Consider the following 19,910-nt stretch of genomic DNA (forward strand, 5'->3'; position numbering starts at 1 on the left):
GGCTTTTGACTCAGGCACAGGAGCCACCAGTGCTCTACAAGGTAATCCTTTTTCCCTGTAAGGATCCTCTGCCAAGTCTTGCTACGAGGGCCTTACACCCTGTTGTGGATCCAACATCTGGTGATGGTACTTGAGAGAAAGATACCTATTGTTAAAGTGGTAGTAAGAGGTCTTGAGAATTTTGACCAGTACAGAAACAGGTGGTTACTACAGAGACATGCCTAACTGGTTAGCCAAGCATTATTTTGTTTTATTTTGAATGCCAATTGCACCTGATGGTGTGAAGATATAAGCTAACTTTTAACATTAGCTAAGTATCCAAATAATTAATTTTAGAAAAAAAATTATTTTTCTTTGAATTGAATGCAATTTGTGGAAAATTGTTTTAGTATTGATTTATTTTTCTTAACTGTTATTTTCACAGGCGATTAGACATAGCTGGCCGTGATATTACTGTCTACTTGATCAAGCTTCTCTTACTAAGAGGTTATGCATTCAACCACTCGGCAGATTTTGAAACAGTACGCATGATGAAAGAAAAATTGTGTTATGTTGGTTATAATATTGAACAGGAACAGAAACTTGCTACAGAAACAACAGTATTGGTAGAAAATTATCAACTTCCTGATGGACGCGTTATTAAGGTATGAATGGCTTTGAATTTGAAATAAAATTGAAGCTTTTTGCAATGTTATTTTGAATAATAAATTCAAATTGGAATTTGTATTTTGAATAATAAATTCAAATTGGAATTTATATATACATGTTTGTTATTAGTATTAGTATTATTACATGTCATCTTTAGTTACATTGCAGGCATTCCTTATTTTTACACATTGTAGAATGAGTTAGAATTTCATTAAATATCCAAGTTAATTAATGATGACTGCATTGATGTGCAACAGAAATAAAACTGAATTAAGGAAAAATTTTAAATAGAGAAAAATGTTAGAATAATAGTAAGGAAAGTTGCTATGTGCAAAACACCCTGGCGTACTTTTTTATGGAAATATTCAGGTAATAGAATAATTTTACAGACAGGCATCAACGTACAAGTGCAACTTATTACACTGCATTTATGACAGTTGCAAAAGAAAACTATAAAGAAATTGTAAAAATTTACAAAACATTGTGCAGCTGCCAGCACTTACGAGTTGCAGTCCCAATGATATGTCTAAAGTAGTCCTTGCACTCAAATGTGTAGCCATCATGTTTTATGATCTATGATCATACAATTAACCCTTTATTGCCTGCACATACTTTCATTGGTTCAAAAAAATTTTGGCTTGGTTTTTAGACTTATATGGTCTAGTCAAATGTTGTAAGTCATTTATCTCGCAATTTAACTCAGTTTTCACAACTATATAATCGTGATGATTTCCTTATGGTGGTCACCAGGAAGGGAAATTTGCCAATCTATGGAGTGCATAGTAGATTTATTTCTTATCTGGAACACTGAAAGTGCTAGCATAGGAGTGAACATTAGGTTGACAAAGCAAATATAAATACATTTTATTGTGTCCGCTGATAAGAAATTGAAGAAAACAGTTGTTTCATTCATTTAGACAAAAGGTAACATTACATTTCATACACCTGATATTTGTGGTGCCTTTACATCCAGGTTGTTTGGAGTATAAGCTAGGATTTTTTGCTTCTGGCAAGTGATTTACTTTGTCAAGTCTAACAATCATAATCATCTGCGGTTTGGCTTGATTCATCTTTTGCTGCCATTGCTTGAGTGGATCATTTGATTTCTCATTTGAAGATGGACGTCCTCTTTCAGGCATACATCCCCCCCACTTCTAATGAGTGACTCCAAGACATCCTGAAGGTCAATAAGGACCACTTTTGACTTTGTAATCTCTTAAGTATATCAATCAAGCCTGACTGATAATCATGTCAATCATGTGATATTTCTTTGATTGCACTGGGATTCTGTACAATGATATGCCAGATCTACACTCCCCATGTTTTTGTTGAACAGTTTTACTATGTTTTTGCTGTTGAATCTCTACAGCTTTCTTCGTATAATGCCTCCCCCATTTTTACGCAGGAATAGGTTCCAAAACCTACTGTGGAAATGTAAAAATCATGTTTGAAAATGCTTATAACTGGCACATAACTGCCAAATACCTTGTACCCCTTAAACTAAAATGCTTACAACTGCCTACTTTAATATTTCACTGCTTAATTTGACAGTTCAAACAAAAGTATACCCTTTATTATCATACTAAAACAATTTACAGTGGAACCTCAGTTTTCGTACATAATCCATTCCAGAACATCCCAAGGAGTCTGAAATGTATGAAATCCAAAACAATAATTCCCATGAGGAATAATGTAAATACAATTAATGCGTTTCATACACCCAAAAATATTCCACATTCAACAGCCAACAGTTCTTAAGGATCAAGTCAATATGTCAAGCTGTTGAAAGATTTGCTTCATGAGCTCTGCTTCACAGCTGACCCCTGCCTATTCACAGTTCCGGATTTGCGGCTTCACCTATTCACAGATTTTTCTGTGGAACCTATCTATAAATTATTCAAGGGAAACTCGCCAATTTGCAGATTTTGTCATAGAGCAATATTCAGTATTTTCACAATATATTTGTGACTAAATACTATTGTACTGAATACATGTATACATTTTTTGTAATAAAATGATTTACAGTACAAATTTCCAAATATTAATATTATTAAATTTAATAGGACTTAAATAATAAAAGTAATACCGTACTGTAATTCTGTATTTGTAATATGTACAGGTTAATAAGAACATACTAAGTTACAAATATTATTAATTTTAATAATATAAAATAAGATTAAATGTAATAATAATAATAGTACGTAATACACTGGGTATCTCTAATATGATAATAGTAATAATATTAAATTATATGGGTACTCACCAGTGATGAATGTTGATTAGATGAATTAGCTTTGCAGTCCAGTGACGATGAAGATATGACTGCACAACAAAGCAGAGGAGTTACATCTCTTCTAGGGATTCCTCTTCCTCTTCTTCAGGCGCTTGTGAAGGCACTTCTTCTTTAGTTCGGGGAGGCTTTGGAGGCCCTTCTTCATCTGTTTGATAAACATGGTGATAGGCAGTTGCTTTCGCTGTTGCTTAATGATGACGAAGGCGTAATTGTAGGGTTCCATTAACATTTCATGGAGCGTTCCATATAAGGATCCCATGCTATAGCTCACTCCTGTGTCTGCTTGAATATCCTCTTAAGTTGAGACAGACATTCCAAAGACAGGTCCTCATCCTCCTCCTCGTCTCCTGGACCCGGGATGTATTTTTCCCCGCTGACAGACTAAGTCAGCTCTTCCCAATCCTGGTCTGTCAGGGGGTCAGAGTGGGCATCAATGATTTATCCTCGGTGATGTCATCGAAGCCTTCTCCACCAAGAATCCTCATCAATTGGACCACTTTATCAATGGCCGAATGTTGAATTTCTTTAGGAGAGAAACCCTTATAATGATGTATAGACTCCCTGATAGGCATGATGCCAGAGAACTTCTAATCATGTCTTCGAATTGGCCAAACTCATTTGATCCACGGATGCTTATTGAATAGACCAGCACTAACATATCTTACATGAATGTCCAAATTCCAGCACTAACATATCTTACATGTATGTCCAAATTCCAACACTAACATATCTTACATGTCCAAATTTCAGCCAGCAGCAAATGTCAAATTTTTGAAGCAGTTCAGTTTAGGAAATGTTGCCAGAATCTTCATCATTTTGAATTGATCCTATTTTCATATTTTTAGAGAACTATAGGTTAACAGGGATAAAATGTCTCCTTCCCAAGATAAAAAGTTATCGTTGTTTTTTATATTTCATTCCAGGTTGGAGGAGAACGATTTGAAGCTCCTGAAGCCCTTTTCCAGCCACATTTGATCAACGTTGAAGGTCAAGGAATAGCTGAGCTTTTATTTGACACCATTCAGCGCTGTGATATTGATATCAGACCTGAATTGTATAAGCATATTGTGCTGTCTGGAGGCTCAACCATGTACCCAGGATTACCTTCTCGTTTAGAAAGAGAACTTAAACAGTTGTATCTGGAGAGAGTTTTAAAGGTACGTAGATGATTGTTGTTAGTAATTCCAGAGTCAAATATAACCATTTTATTAACCATTGCATAGAATATCTGAATCCACATAGGGGTTCCTGGGAAGACATAATTGAACTAACTTAAGAATAAACACTACTGTTTGTTACACTCACATGTTACAGTAAAAGAGATAATGGTGTTCAAAAGTTTCATGTAGATTTAATCTAATGAAGATAAGTGTAGAGGCAGTCCCCACTTATTGACAGCATCGATTAATGCTGTTTCGGTGCATGGCTAGTGACATCATTATTGAGATGTTTGGTGCTGGTAAACGATTTTCAGTACCGGTATGCGGTGTATTAGTGTTGGTAAGTAGTTCATTGGCATCTTTTAAGTGCCAATAACGAGTTAACGGCACTGTTAAGAGGCTTATCTGCATTTATGGTGTTGTAAATACCATTTATTACCTTAAGTATTGTGATGTTCTGGTTAACAACGATTTTTGGTTACTATCGCTCAGTTGGGAACAGAACCCCTGCCTTTATACTTGACAGTTTGTTCATGAAACTTACCTGACAGATATATATATAGCTGTATTCTCCGAAGTCCGACAGAATTTCAAAATTCGCGGCACACGCAGTGGGCGGCCAGGTGGTAGTACCCATTCCCGCCGCTGGGAGGCGGATATCAGGAACTATTCCCATTTTCTATTCATATTTTTTTCTGTCGCCGGTCGGTAAACAACTGTTTACAGACCTCCGCCTAGGATTTTGAAACTTCATTAGCCGCTTAAGTATCCTAATTATTCTTTCGATTATTGACTTGGATTTGTGGCTAGGCATACGCTATCGTAAATTTTTCATTGCATTTGATGTCTGAAGCTAGTTAGCCTAGTTTCAGATTTTGTTGTCTGCTTGGGGTAAGGTGAAGCTACCGGAACTTTCGGTAGACCACATCGCCTTAGTATATGGCATTAACATGTTTTCTTTGCATAAGTTCAATGTAATTAGTGTAATGTGTGACTGATTACGGAAGAAGTAGGATTCATGTACGCATTTTAGAGCGTGTTAGAATCAGGAGTTTTCCTCCACAGTAAACAGAAGTTAGAAATAATGAACCTTCTAACCTCCTGTAGATTTTATTTTGCCTAACCCTGTGGTATGGCTTTCGGGCCTAGAAGAAGGTCTGCTAGAGGATTACATCAAGTAATCTTAGACTAAAGTGCTCGCTCTCCAATCAGTGTTGTGAAGTGTAGTGCCCCTTGTGTTGTGGAGGGGGCGTCAGATCGGCCCATAATGCCTCTAGGCCTGGACCTCTGTCGGACTCCCAGGACTCAGGGAGAAGGGCATGTCGAAAGCCGCAAGAGGGTTACGGGGGCTCCCCACCGATCTGGCGTCCCTTCGGCAGAACCTGTTGACGCTTCCCAGGCCTGCTTAAAGATCGTGCACGTGCACGAATCTTGAAGGATTGCTTCTCGTCCTCCGAGGCGTCCTCCCCGCGCAAGGGTTGAGCTCTCGGAAGGACTCGCGCCCTCTAAGAAGCTTTAGAGAAGAGGACGCTTCACGTCCTCTCTCTCGTTAGGAGGGAACGTCAGATCGGCCCCATAACGCCTCTAGGCCTAGACCTCTGTCGGACTCCCAGAAAACCAGGTAGAGGGCATGTCAAAAGCCGAAGGAGGGTTACGGGTTTTTCATGCTGATCTGGCTTCCTTTCGGCAGGTCCTGTTGTCGCTTCCCAGGCTGCCGAAGATCGAGCACGTGCACGAATCTTGAAGGATTGTTTCTCGTCCTCCGAGGCATCCTCCCCACACAGGGGTTGGGGCTCTCGGAAGGACTCGCGCCCCCTAAAGAAGCTTTAGAGAGAGGACGCTTCAGTCCTCTCTCTCGTCACGAGAGGATGAAGAGTAAAGAGACCACATTTACCCTTTTCGAAGAATGCACTGGCTCTTTTCCTAAGGGACATATTAAGGAGGCTCATTCATCTTGCCAGAGAGTGATTTGAGCCTCCTGCAGAGTGAACGCTCATTTATACATTATTAAGGAGGCTCATTCATCTGCCAGAAGTGTTTAGCCTCCTGCGAGTGAACGCTCATGAAGTTAGAGCTATTTCAACCTCGCTAGCATTCCAAAAGAATTTGGTAATCAAGGACATTCTTGATTCCACCTTTTGGAGGAGCAACTCAGTTTTCGTCTCCTCTCCTCATGGCGCTCCGTATACGTTATGTAACGTTCGCTTTACTTCGAAAAAGCAAGCTGATAAGTTTGACGTCCGGCAAGCTGCTTTGCACAGTCAAACAACTTATGTTCTCTGGTTCGGCATAAGAAGGGCAATTTAGACGTGAGCTAGCTTTTGGAGGTGCTCGACGTCCTATAAGTAGAGACATTCTCCAGGACGCTCGGCAAGCACCTTGCGAGGGTGTCTTTCGGACGCTCGGCGTTCCTTTGCTGAGTGCGTTTCTGGAGATGTTCTTTTGCATTACTAAGACGCAAGTTGTCTTCCTTTAGTGTTCACACACTTCAGGAGCAGCGTGCGGCTCTCCATGGAGACTCGCATGAGGACGTCCCTTGAAAATATTCAACGTCATACGCAAAACGCGGTTCGTCATAACATTGAGATGTTGGCAAGGTCGCTCGCCAGGACGCCTCTTGGCAGGACTTGCATGCATCAGGGCGCTCAACGAGTTCCTCTTCTGAAACGTCGTTCAGAAACTTTGATGTTCTCTGCTCAGATACGCTCTTAGCTACGCAGGATGTTTTTTGAGGACGCTCGGCAGGACGCTTATGAAGACGCTTTTGTGCACATTCGCCAGGACGCTCGGTGGAAGCTCGGCAGGACGCTTTGGCGAGAGAAAAGACTTGTAGAAGGCGTTTTATTTGCTGTTCAGGACGTTTCTTAGGACGCTTGACGCTTTATAAACGCTCGTCAAGAGGAGGTTTTTTCAGGACTCTCCACAGGACATTCCTTTACAGAAATTTTTAAAAAGGATTCGGAGTTAGCGGAGAGACATACCCAAATTTTTCTTCGATCACCTTTTCTCATTCATCAGATTCTCTGAGAACGGGAAGATTATATACTCGGATTCCTGGGTGACTTTCGGTCATGTTAAAGGGTTTTCCCCTATTAGCAAAGTGCTAATAGTTTTGTCAAGTAAGGACGTTTTCCCCATTGTCAAGATACTAAACGTTTTGTCATTTAAGTGGGGGACCCCTCATAAATGGGGTAGTTCTCATTGACATAGATTTTAACGTTTTTATCGTTTAAGCGGATAAAACTCATTAACAAATTTCGGAAGAGCTCTCATTCATTTTCAGAGGCTCATCCAGGGAGTAGGGAAAAAGACTTGTAGACTAGATCCAGGAAGTCTTATGTCCAATATCATAAGAACATTGAACGGTCCTTTTCGATCCTCGGTTCTCTCTTGATGATCTCTATTCGAATATTACTCCCTTTTCTTGGCAAAGAGTCTTGGAAAAGAGTCAAGGAGTCTTTTAAAAAGTCTCATTCATTAGAACGTGGACAGTCTTTTTCATTCTTTCTCTCTTCCTCGTCGAGGAAAGATGTAGTAGAGAATTCGATGTTCAAATTACTACAATACTTACGTAGTTTATCTTTGCGTCATTTTGCTAACGCATGGGTCAAGTCATATACGCATATACGTATTTACCTCTGCGGATAGAAGCCGAAAGAACTGTTGTTCTAATGTATTTATTTGACACTCCCACCTTCAACCTTCCAAGAGTTTTCGGAGTAAGAATAACTATTCAGGTATTGTTACGACAACACCACTCAAAGATTCTGTATTAGCGAATTTTGTTTCGTTTAAATATGCCTGCTTGAGAGTCCTTTTTGCTCGATAATTTGGGGCATACCTATCCCTCGTAAAATGTTAGCTGGCAACTCAGCAGATATGCGAGACGATGAACAAGGCTGCTGTTACTGTGATCTACGCAGTACCGGCTAGCTCGGTGTCATGCGCGGTTGGTTGCGTCTCTCGATCGAAGGCAACAACTACTGACGTCTGAGTAATCCTCACTTAGAAGTATGTCGAAAGTGAGGAGAGACTGAGGGCGTCCTTTCGTTAAATTTTTCGTAATATTGAAAGACGAAGGAGCTTCCTCTTAAGTTGTTCCCTTATTCATGATCCTAGAGGATTAGCTTTAGTCACCACATGTTGGCCTCTAAGAGGTTGGATTCACAGAGGTCAGGTAATTCAGAGAAGTTGTCCAAAGACCCTTCCACCCGAGAGAATTGGTGTAATCTAACATCGTCACTTAGTGAAGTATCTAATATCTCTCCTCTCGGTAGTCTGAAGGCGTTCAGACTATCGAGAAGCGATAAGATCTTCAAGACTATGGCAGTCTCTTGGCCAAGGCAAAGCAAAGCTGTGCTGCCTATTTTCAGTGTTCAATCGGTGCGGGCCGTTTCTGGAGATAGTGAAGGGAAATGACTGTTCCTCCAACTCGACCTCTGTGAATTTCTTTATGGTTCTATCTTTCCGTATGAAGTATGAGATAAGATAGAAGTCCTAACTATTGTAGAATATGCAAATATGTTGTTGACGGCCTCTAGGCTCAGAGATTCGGTTCTGTCAAACAACAAAGCTTCACGATCTTTGAGGTCTGGGGAGATCTTGAAATTCTCTGGATCGCAGGTTCCGGCATGGAACTTAGACGTAGTCTGAGTTTCTGATGCCAAAAGCATTTCGAACCTATCCTTTCTGCGAACTTAATACACGTGACCAGAAAGGCTTAACATTCTAACCGCTCTAGCCACGGCAAAGAGGGTTAGTGAGCTTTTAGCCATCATCAGAGGTTTTAGCTTTTAAAGGACATAATGCGGTCTGTCCTCTAAGCCTTCCGTTCTTGATAAGAACGAAAACCTGTCTAACCCTTGACCCGAAGGCTTGGAGACCAAGGGTATGGCACAAATTATTGGGCAAGGGCATTAGAGAGTCCTGTGCCCTGTCGGGTCTCTCAAGTTTTATCTTGATAAAACAAAACTATAGAAAGTCGAGGTCAACGGACAATCTGCGGTGTTCCGTAAAAGACCAGACTAGTTCATGTCCAAGAACACCCTGGCATTATAGTCAAGGAGTTCTTTTAAGAAGTCTCATTCGTTATGTTTGCATAAAGATTTGAGATTTTTTCTTAATATGAATGCTCAAGAGGTGAGGGCGCGGCCTCGGAAGCATTTCAACAGGGCATGACACTCAGTAACATCCTGAGTGCCACGCTTTAGCGAAGCAACTCTGTGTTCGCTTCACACTCCGACGGGATGTGAAGACGACATTTGAGATCTGTAAGTCGCTAGGACCCATACTATCCGTAGATATATTATTAGGGGCAGCAAGCAACACGAATCCTATCCTATAGAAAAGGGATAGGTGTGCTTTTAACTTTGAAGGGTTGGTCGCTTGAGGCGCGTTCCTTTTCTTTAGCCTAGAAGTTATGGAACTAACTTTGATAGGTTAGGTCAGGTGGTGGTTTTTAGCTTCGTTGCCCTCAGAAGTATGGTCATATGGTCTAGTCACATTGTGGTCACGCCCCGTTGACAGATCATCTAGAGCGCACCAGCATTACAGGTCTCTACCTCGCTGGCAACTCTAGTAACGCAGAAGCAGACTTTGGTGACAGTAATCACGAAGTCGGCTATGCTAACAGGTGAGGAACCAAGATGTATATCATCGACTTAATTTAGTTTCCCAAAAATCCTATTCTGTCTCTTCCCACCATCCGAAGGTGGGATTCAGCTATATATATATCTGTCAGGTAAGTTTCATGAACAAAATGTTATTGTTATAATACAATTAAGTTTGTTCATACTTACCTGGCAGATATATATAATTAAAGTGCCCACCCACCTCCCCTCAGGAGACAGTGGCACTGATAAAATATGAATAGAAAATGGGAATAGTTCCTGATATCCGCCTCCCAGCGGCGGGAATGGGTACTACCACCTGGCCGCCCACTGCGTGTGCCGCGAATTTTGAAATTCTGTCGGACTTCGGAGAATACAGCTATATATATATCTGCCAGGTAAGTATGAACAAACTTAATTGTATTATAACAATAACATTTTCATACATTCAACTTACCTGTCAGATATATACTTAGCTATCGACTCCGTCGTCCCCGACAGAAATTCAAATTTCGCGGCACTCGCTACAGGTAGGTCAGGTGATCTACCGCCCTGCTCTGGGTGGCACGACTAGGAACCATTCCCGTTTTCTATCAGATTTTCTCTGTCGCCGGTGGTGTCAACATTGTTGTTACTACCTCCTGACTGGAATTCTTTTTTTCAACGCTTTTGATCATCTTTCGACCAATTTTTGGTGACGTACTTGGATCTTTGTTTGGCATTCGCTATCGTGGAACTGTTTTTGGATTTGGCTTTGGATTTTTCTTGAACATGTCTGACTCTAGTGTTGGTTTCAGAGTGTGTGTGAATGAGGGCTGTAAGGTGAGGATTCCGAAGGCTTCGGTAGATCCTCACACTGCATGCCGTGGATGTAGAGTTGTTGAGTGTTCGATAGAGAACACATGTAATGAGTGTGAAAGATTGAGTGCTCAGGAATGGAAGACTTTAACTTCTTACTTGAAGAAGTTAGAGAAAGAAAGAGAGAGGAAGGCGGCTTACAAAAGCCGTAGTAAATCTAGATCTCGTGAACTCCTATCTAGTTCTGTAGCTGCTTCTTCTTATAATTATTCTCCTTCTGTATCAGGCCAATCACAGGTTGCTAACCCCTCTGATTCGGCTTTGGAAATTGCAGAACTCAGAGCTTCTCTTCAAAAAATGCAGGAAAAAATGGCAGCATTTGAAGGTAAGCAAAGTGAATGTGATTTTTCGAGTGATATAAGTGTCCCCAGGCCTAGACCTCTTCCAAGCTCCCTGGCCCAGAGGAGAAGGAAAGTCAAAAGCCGTACGGAGGTCGTGGAGAATCCCCAACGATCAGGCGTCCCTTCGGCAGAATCTGTTACGTCTCAGACTGCCAGGGACCGCTACAGAAAAAGCGTCCTATGGGAGTGCTTTTCGTCATCAGGTTTGCCTTCACCGAAGAGAGGATGGAAAGATTCGAAGTCTTCCCGTCCGCTGAAGAGGAATTGGAAAGAGCCTGAATTCAACTCTAGCCCCGAGCGCTTCTCTGAAGAGGAAGAGCCTTCGGTAGTAAAGAGGGCTAGGAAGGAGTTAGATCCATGGACGGTAAGGGAGCCTCGAGCGCCTTCCAGATCTCCCTCTCCTGCTTCAAATGAGGAGTCCTCCTCTACCTGGAAAATTTTGATAAATATGCAGGAACAATTAGCGTCTTTGGTAGGAGTCTTTTCCAAGGAGCCTTCTCGTAGAAAGGACGATAAGCTTCCTATAAAAAGATCTAGATACCGATCGCCTGTCAGGCGCAACGACCCTTCCAGGGGAGTTGTCGCACAGGCGGCCATCTCTGGGGGGAGCGAAGCACCAGACAGGTGAAAAGTTGAAAAGGAGGTAACTCCTGCCAAGCGCCTGGGGCCAACCAGAAGCCAGGCGCCAATTAGGCACCAGAGAACACCTGATAGTGAGGTTGATTTTGAAGTACTCACAGGAAGAGAGAAGTCTTTCAGGCGCAAAGAGCCTGATTATTATCAAGATCGTTCGAGGCCCAGAACGCCAACCAAGCGCTAGGCGCCAGCTAGAATAGAAGAAGCTCCTGCCAGGTGCAATGCGCCTGCCAAGCGAAATGCTCCTACCAGGCGCCAGGAGTATTCTGAGCGCGATGCGCCTGCCAGGCGCCAGGAGTATTCGGAGCGCGATGCGCCTGCCGGGCGCCAGGAGTATTCGGAGCGCGATGCACTTGCCAGGCGCCTGGAGTATTCCGAGTGCGATGCGCCTCCCAAACGCCAGGAGTATTCCGAGTAAGATGCTCCTGCTAAGCGCCAGGCGCATTCTTTACAAGAAGAGCCTGACAATCGCCAGGAGTTGTCCAGGCACCAGGCGCAATCTATCCAAGACTCTCCTAAGGATAGGCGTAGAGAGAAAATAACTCTTAGTCCCTCTCTTGTTAGAAGTGCTTCTTCTTCGGAGAGGAAGAAATCAAAGGAGGAGACAGACGAAAGAAGGGAGCTTTCTCCTTCCGATCCTCTTAACTTGGAGGACATTTCGGAAGACGAGGTTACAAATAAAGAAGGGCTTTCGAATTATAAAGTTCTTTCTTCTCTCCTTCTAGAAGAATATGGAGATTCGTTGACTCCAGCTGCTCCTCCTTCTCTGTGCTCGCTTTTTTCGAGCACGAAATTGCACAAGTCTTCGTCCTTCCTGAAAATGAAACCGGCCATATCCATGAAGAGGGCCCTACAGTCGCTAGATTCCTGGATCAAGACGAAGAAGGAGTTAGGAAGGACAGTATTTTGTATGCCTCCTGCCAAACTAACTGGTAGAAGAGGCATATGGTATGAAACGGGAGAGAATATGGGATTGTCTCTTCCCATTTCGGCTGAATCAGACTTCTCGAGTCTTGTAGACTCCTCGAGGAGACACGCCTTGAACTCGGCCAGAGCAACATGGGGTCTTTCGGAGATGGACCATCTCCTCAAGGGACTTTTCCACACCTTGGAAGTATTTAACTTCCTGGATTGGTCCCTTGGGGTTTTGGCTAAGAAGTCCCAGGAAACGGAACATATAAGCCCTGAAGCTTTGCATAGTATCTTGACATGCATAGATAAAGCTGTTCAAGATGGATCGGCGGAGGTCTGCTCCCTCTTTGGTGCGGGAATGCTAAAAAAGAGGGCAGTTTATAGTGCTTACCTCACTAAGGCCGTCTCTCCTTCACAGAGGTCAGCCTTGTTGTTCGCCCCTCTCTCAGAACATTTATTCCCTTCTCAGTTGGTGAGAGACATTGCACGTTCACTAACTGAGAAGGCGACTCAAGATCTCCTCAGGCAGTCTTCAGGGAAGAATAGGCCTGTGGCCAATGAGGAAAAGAAAGGGGCTCGTCCAGCTCAGCAGCAGCCCTTTCGAGGAGGCCCTCCAGCTAGATCGATTTCCAGAAGGAAGACAACAGAAAAAAGAGAAAGATCTTCCTTCCAACCCTTTAAGAAGGGAAAATGAAGAAATGATTCTCCAAACACCTGTAGGAGCCAGGTTGCAAGTCTTTGCGGAAGCCTGGGCAAAAATAGGAACCGACTCTTGGTCAATGTCAATCATCTAGAAGGGTTATTATATCCCATTCCAGGACAGCCCTCCCCTGACATCAACACTGAGGGAACTGTCCGCCAGATACAAGGACCCTGTACTGATGGATACTCTTCGTCAAATGGTAGAACAGATGTGGGACAAAAGAGCAATCGAGCTGGTACTGGATCACAACTCCCCGGGGTTTTACAATCGCTTGTTTCTAGTAGCGAAAGCTTCGGGGGGAAGGAGACCAGTACTGGATGTAAGTGCGCTGAACAGATTCGTGGAAAAACAAAAATTCAGCATGGAAACGTCTGCTTCAGTCCTTGCAGCTCTTCGTCAAGGAGATTGGATGGCGTCCCTAGACCTTCAAGACGCTTATTTCCACATCCCGATTCATCATTCGTTGAGGAAGTACCTTCGTCTCATGTTGGAGGGAAGGATCTATCAGTTCAGGGCCCTGTGTTTCGGCCTGTCCACGGCTCCCCAAGTCTTCACAGACTTGGTGAAAAATGTAGCAAGACACCTACATTTGAAGGGGATAAACGTCTCCCTATACCTGGACTACTGGCTCATCAGGGCCAGGTCTCAAAAACAGTATTTGGAGGATCTTTCAACGACTTTGGAACTGACGAAGTCATTAGGATTGATCGTAAACCTCGAGAAATCTCAGATGATCCCCAGCCAGAACATGGTTTATCTGGGGATTCGGATGGATTCTCGGGGTTTTTGAGTATTTCCTTCTCTAGAGAGAATAAAGAAAGGTTGCACCACAGTATCCAGCTTCTTAGGGAAGGAGCGCAGTTCAGCGAGGGAATGGTTGAGCCTTCTGGGGACCCTTTCCTCGCTGGAACAGTTCTTTCCTCTAGGAAGACTGCATCTCCGTCCTCTACAGTTCTTCCTGAGAAGGAGTTGGAATTGGAAGACAGGACAGCTCTCCGATACTTTTCCAATCTCAACAGAAGTGAAGAATCATTTAAGGTGGTGGTTACCCCCTTTAGAAGAGAACAGAAGTGTGTCCCTGGAAGTGCGGAACCCAAACCTGATATTATTTTCAGACACGTCGGAGACAGGTTGGGGTGCAACCTTAGGATCCAAGGAAGTGTCGGGCACCTGGTTGGAAGAGCAGGTGTCATGGCACATAAATTGCAAGGAGCTCTTAGCAATTCACCTGGCGTTAAAGAACTTCGAACACATAGTCAGAGACGGGGTAGTGCAGATAAATTCTGACAATACCACCGCTCTGGCTTATGTGAGAAAACAAGGAGGAACTCACTCTCTCGCCCTATACGAACTGGCAAGAGATCTTCTGATTTGGGCAAATCAAAAGAATGTAACTCTGCTAACAAGGTTTGTCCAAGGGGAGAGGAACGTGAGAGCGGACAGACTGAGCAGGAGGTTCCAGGTCCTTCCAACAGAATGGACCCTCCACTCAGAAGTGTGTCAGAGTCTTTGGTCTCTTTGGGGGAAGCCTCAAATAGACCCGTTCGCCATGTTCCTCTCCAAGAGGATAGACACATTTTGCGCTCTGGTAGACGATCCCCGAGCTTATGCAATAGACGCCTTTCTCCTGAACTGGTCAGGGCTAGACGTGTACGCTTTTCCCCCATTCAAGATCCTGGGGGAAGTAGTCAGAAAGTTCGTGGCCTCAAAGGGGACAAGAATGACCCTGATAGCCCCATTTTGGCCATCCTGAATTTGGTTCACAGAGGTAATGGAGTGGACGGTGGACTTCCCCAGATCTCTTCCAAACAGGATAGATCTGCTCAAACAACCCCACTTCGAGAGGTACCATCAAAACCTACCCGCTCTTGCTCTGACTGCCTTTCGACTATCGAAAGACTTGTCAGAGCGAGAGGGTTTTCTTGCAAGGCGGCAAGCGCAATTGCCAGAGCCGGCAGATCATCTACTATGCGAGTATACCAATTGAAGTGGGAGGTGTTCAGAAGTTGGTGTAGGTCGAAGAAGCTGTCCTCCTCCAATACCTCTGTGACCGAAATTGTAGATTTCCTTCTTTTCCTGAAGGAAAAATCGCATCTTTCTGTACCTACTATTAAGGGATACAGGAGCATGCTTTCGGCTGTATTCAGGAACAGAGGATTAGATTTGGCCAATGATAAGGATTTACACGATCTCATTCGTTCCTTCGAAACATCAAAATCGATAGAACCCAGAGTTCCGAGCTGGAATCTGGATGTGGTCCTGAAATTCCTGTCTTCTGAAAGGTTCGAACCACCTCACACTGCTTCCTTTCGAGATATTACAAGGAAGTGTCTGTTTCTGCTGTCTCTCGCTACGGCGAAAAGAGTCAGCGAGCTGCACGCCCTTGAGTCACGAGTTGGTTTCAAGGGAGACTCTGCGATTTGTTCGTTCCAGACTCTCTTTCTTGCTAAGAATGAGAATCCCTCGAATCCCTGGCCCAGGAGCTTCGAGGTGAAAGGCCTGACTAGTCTGGTAGGCAGAGAGGCAGAGAGGTCCCTTTGCCAGGTCAGAGCGCTTAAATTCTATCTGGACAGAAAGAAGCAGTTGGGGGGTTCGCAACACGGTCTATGGTGCTCGGTAAGGGACCCCAAAAGACCGATGTCTAAGAATGCCTTAGCCTTCTTTGTAAGAAGCGTTATTACCGAGGCGCATAAGAACTGCCCAGATGACTCTTTTAAACTGTTAAGAGTAAGAGCTCATGAAGTAAGGGCAATCGCGACGTCTATTGCGTTCCAAAGAAATATGTCTCTCAAGCATATTTTGGATGCAACTTATTGGAGATGCAACTCGGTGTTTGCATCTCATTACTTGAAGGATGTGCGTGTTACGTATGAGAAATGTTTTTCTCTAGGTCCGTTTGTGTCAGCACAGATGGTTCTGGGTACTGGAGCGAGCACCGATCCTTAAATAAGTGTACGTAACCTTCTTGTCGGATACGTTCTTGGTTTCCTGTGAAGGGAAGTGTCAGATGTCGCACAGGCGGCCTTCGCTTCTCTTCAGTAGGAGATCGAGTGGTAACTGACTTTTAGAGGGGTACAAATTTTTTTTTTTTTTTTTTTTTTGTACTTTAGTGTGTGTGTTTATCGAGTTTTTGGTTGTTTGCTAAGAGTTTGGGGATGGCTCTTGGCAATCTTAGAACTAACACGGGTGTTAGGATCGGGTGATCGGGATCGGTTGTGTGCTCCTTAAAGAAGGCGTGTTGTCATATAAGCGGATTAGCACCCATTGACAAATGCCAGTCAGGCTCTGCCGAGTAAGTGGACAAGACCCCATCGACAGACCCACAAGAACTCTTGGCCGCAGATCACTATCTCGCTAAGGCTCTTGAGGTGAAGCAGACTCCTAGGCAGTAGCCACGAAGTCTTCCACCTAATCAGGTAGGAACCAAGGTCTATAAATACCTACAACATATGTTGTTTACCTGTCTATTCAGTAGTTAGCTGTCTCTTGCCCTCCACCAAAGGGTGTCAATCAGCTAAGTATATATCTGACAGGTAAGTTGAATGTATGAAAATGATATTGTTATGATACAATAAAGTTTCATACATACTTACCTGGCAGATATATACGATTGATGACCCACCCAGCCTCCCCGCAGGAGACAGGTGGAAGAGAAAATCTGATAGAAAACGGGAATGGTTCCTAGTCCTGCCACCCAGAGCAGGGCGGTAGATCACCTGACCTACCTGTAGCGAGTGCCGCGAAATTTGAATTTCTGTCGAGGACGACGGAGTCGAAAGCTAAGTATATATCTGCCAGGTAAGTATGTATGAAACTTTATTGTATCATAACAATATCATTTTATTATTTTTATAGAGAGTTAAAATTTTTATCATCATAGTTTTCACATCAAAAGAAGAAATCTTCAAGATTCTGCTGGAAACTACTCGGTTAGAAGCCAGAAGGCCTTGGGGAAACAGCTGTGGTCATTGGTGGGGTTCTCCATCAGCTTGATGTCCAAGATTACCCACATGTTGTTGTAGGCAGAATTTGGCTATACCAGACTCCTCACATTGGTGTCTTTGTCAGCTTTAGGGATTTCATCCCCCATCTTGCCAGCGGCAACTACAGCAGTTATCTCACTGTCAGATAACAGTTGGAAGCCAGAATCGCCACCATTGTCCATTTACTTATACATTATCCTGGGGATCATCATCATGAATTGACATCTTGGAAGTCGATCAGACCTCCATACCCCTTCAGGGTGTAGGTTCAAGCATGTTCCAAGGTCTGCACGGTGATGTTCTAAGCATCTGTGAAGTTGTAGATGGCAGACTTCAGCAAATTCTTTTATAGATTTTCCAGAGTCCGTTACTTCCTATGTATCCTTCTGCTTGTCCTGGAACACTAATCAGCACTTTCAGGAACTTCGTCCATTACAGCCATCCATTTTGTTGTAACAAGGACACTTTGGCCCATTTGTTGTACGAGTAGTTATATTGAAAGGCAAAAACAAGAGTTACATGACCCTAACACAACCTTCACCACCAGCTAATAGGGTTGTGGTAAGAAGCACAGGTACTGTCTTGCAGAACCAAAGCCTTCACCGGATGTCCAGAGGTGCCAAGATATGGTTTCTGATGACAACCTTCGTACAAAGGTGGTTATGGAACCAATAGAAAGTTATCTTGGAAGTTAACCAAGCCTTTGTGGAATGATACCAAATCACTGGGATACTATTCATCAACCCAAAGGGCACATGTTAGCTTCACATGTCCAACTATCTAACTACAACTGATTTGCAGCAGTGGCTACTGGAAGCATTTGCACGTAACAAGGCAGGCACATTTTGCTTGGAAAGTTTTCAACCAGATAAATTTTTTTCTTCTCATCAGCAGGGTAGACTGGACACTGCCATAATTCTTGATAATGATTGCCACAATTCTCTCTGATTTCCATCTTTTTTGAAGGGTCTGTACCTTCCTGGCCCTCCTATGAGGAAGTGAGACATTGCTTTGAAAACTTGAGTTTGAGTAAAATGTTTTGCTTCTCATCAGCTGCAAAATATTGAAAGGTGCCAGATCAGAATATGACAGTGCATTTATAAAGTGGGTAAGTTACAACTTAATGAAGGTATGTGCATTTCTAGGGAGGTTTTTATGGAGCAAGCCAGAATTTTTATAAGGAATTAAACCTAATGAAAGGCAGTGAGTATTCGCAAGACTATGTTTACATGGGTTTTTTTAGGGGTGCCCCATGTTAGAAGGCTTCTTAAGCTTTTTCTGGAGGCCATTTCATTTTTGGGGTAGGGCAGGCAGTCTGAGTCATTATTTTCGACTGATTTCCCAGGCAGGGCTGGCACAGAGTACCATTCCCTAGACTTGAGGTTCTCTACATCTCATCCCTCTAAGCTTCCAAGCTTACATATGTATATATGAAAAATTTCATTTAATTTATAAGGCTCATAGTGGGAATAAAGGATTCAATTCAGTTCGAGTCGAATTCTCTTTCTCTGAAAGAAGTAAGGACAGGGAGAGGGGTTCTGACAGCTAGTTTGCATTGACTGTTGGCTTTTGTTACCCAACCTGTGGGATGGGTTAGGCTTACCAATGGTCCAGGGGTGTTCTCCAAATCTTTTCTTGATCAGATGACTGGAGAGATAGGGAAACGCTTCAACTCTTCATCATTGATCTTGTGGGATTATATGGGGAAGAGTTTGCCTGGCTTGTCCGCTCTGCTCATTCAGTTCATGAATTCTCAGTTTTGAAATGAGTTTTCATTGAGCGATGAGTAAGTGTTCCCAGTCATTCCATAGTCAAATGGCCTTTGTGGCAGGGTAACACTTTGCCCTTTCTATCTCTAGGGCTTTGGAACCCTTATAGAAGGGATAGCGCAACCTGGTCTGTGGTATAGGCACTGTCAGTGAGCCCTGATCTTTGGATTGGGTTACTCAGTAGGGTATTGTTGAGTTTTCCATCCCCTCTCGCCCTTCTTTTTCGATACTTTTAGAGTGGAGGAAAGAGGAGGCTATTATGTCTAGCTTTCCCCCTAAAGAAGTCTTTGTGGGCTTCCAGCACACGGTCCTTTTCTGGAGGAGAGGATTGATTTAGCTGTATCATTGCACCCGTGGTTTTGCACACAGTTTACTGTTACTTTGGGAACATCTGGTCCCTGAGGTTCTGGTCCATTGAAGGCTCTCGGACTGTTTGCCCGTGACCCCCTGCAGCTTCCTATGCCCCATGCAAGGGTGCAACCACTACCCATGCTCCATGCATGGTGCAACTGCTAATTATATATCAGTTTAGTCCATGTTATTTCATTTTTATTTTCTGTATTGGTGAAATGTGGGCTATGTTCAGTGTATGGGAAACGTGTTTGATTTTAGAAAATGTTGTGATGTATTTTTAAGTAGTATTGTGACATAATAGAATACAAGATGGTGGCAGTGTGGGGTGGAAAAGAAAACAATAGCAGAGTGTGCAGAAGAGTACAGACAGACAGGTAGGTTGGTTTTCCCCCTGCCTTTTGGTAGTTTACTACCTTGACAAGAAGTATGAATGGTTGTTCCAACTTGCAATGGCAAGGTAAATTCCTATGTGAAGAACGTCTGGTTTGTTTGTTAAAAAAAAAATAAAAATTCCTTTGAAATTTGCTACTTTTATTTGTAAAAACAATGTGTTGTAAGTGTGGCTTCTTGGGAATGGTGAAGATATAGATCCTTATAAGCAGCTTAGAGCAAGTTGTACTGGAACTTGTAGTTAGGTGTTCCTG

At 43.2% G+C, this 19,910-nt stretch overlaps 1 protein-coding gene across 4 annotated transcripts in view; it reads left to right on the forward strand.

Annotated features, from left to right (window-relative positions):
* LOC135219990 (actin-related protein 2-like) overlaps positions 1 to 19,910 on the forward strand; it is an 83,872-nt gene that overhangs the window by 60,250 nt on the left and 3,712 nt on the right. For all 4 annotated transcript variants that reach the window (XM_064257268.1, XM_064257269.1, XM_064257270.1 and 1 more), the window contains 2 exons: positions 425 to 644; positions 3,865 to 4,098. In XM_064257268.1, coding sequence (XP_064113338.1) covers positions 425 to 644; positions 3,865 to 4,098 — 454 coding nt within the window. The remainder of the gene's footprint in view (positions 1 to 424; positions 645 to 3,864; positions 4,099 to 19,910) is intronic.

This window comes from Macrobrachium nipponense, chromosome 1 (genome assembly GCF_015104395.2).
Source record: "Macrobrachium nipponense isolate FS-2020 chromosome 1, ASM1510439v2, whole genome shotgun sequence".
Lineage (NCBI taxonomy): Eukaryota > Metazoa > Arthropoda > Malacostraca > Decapoda > Palaemonidae > Macrobrachium > Macrobrachium nipponense.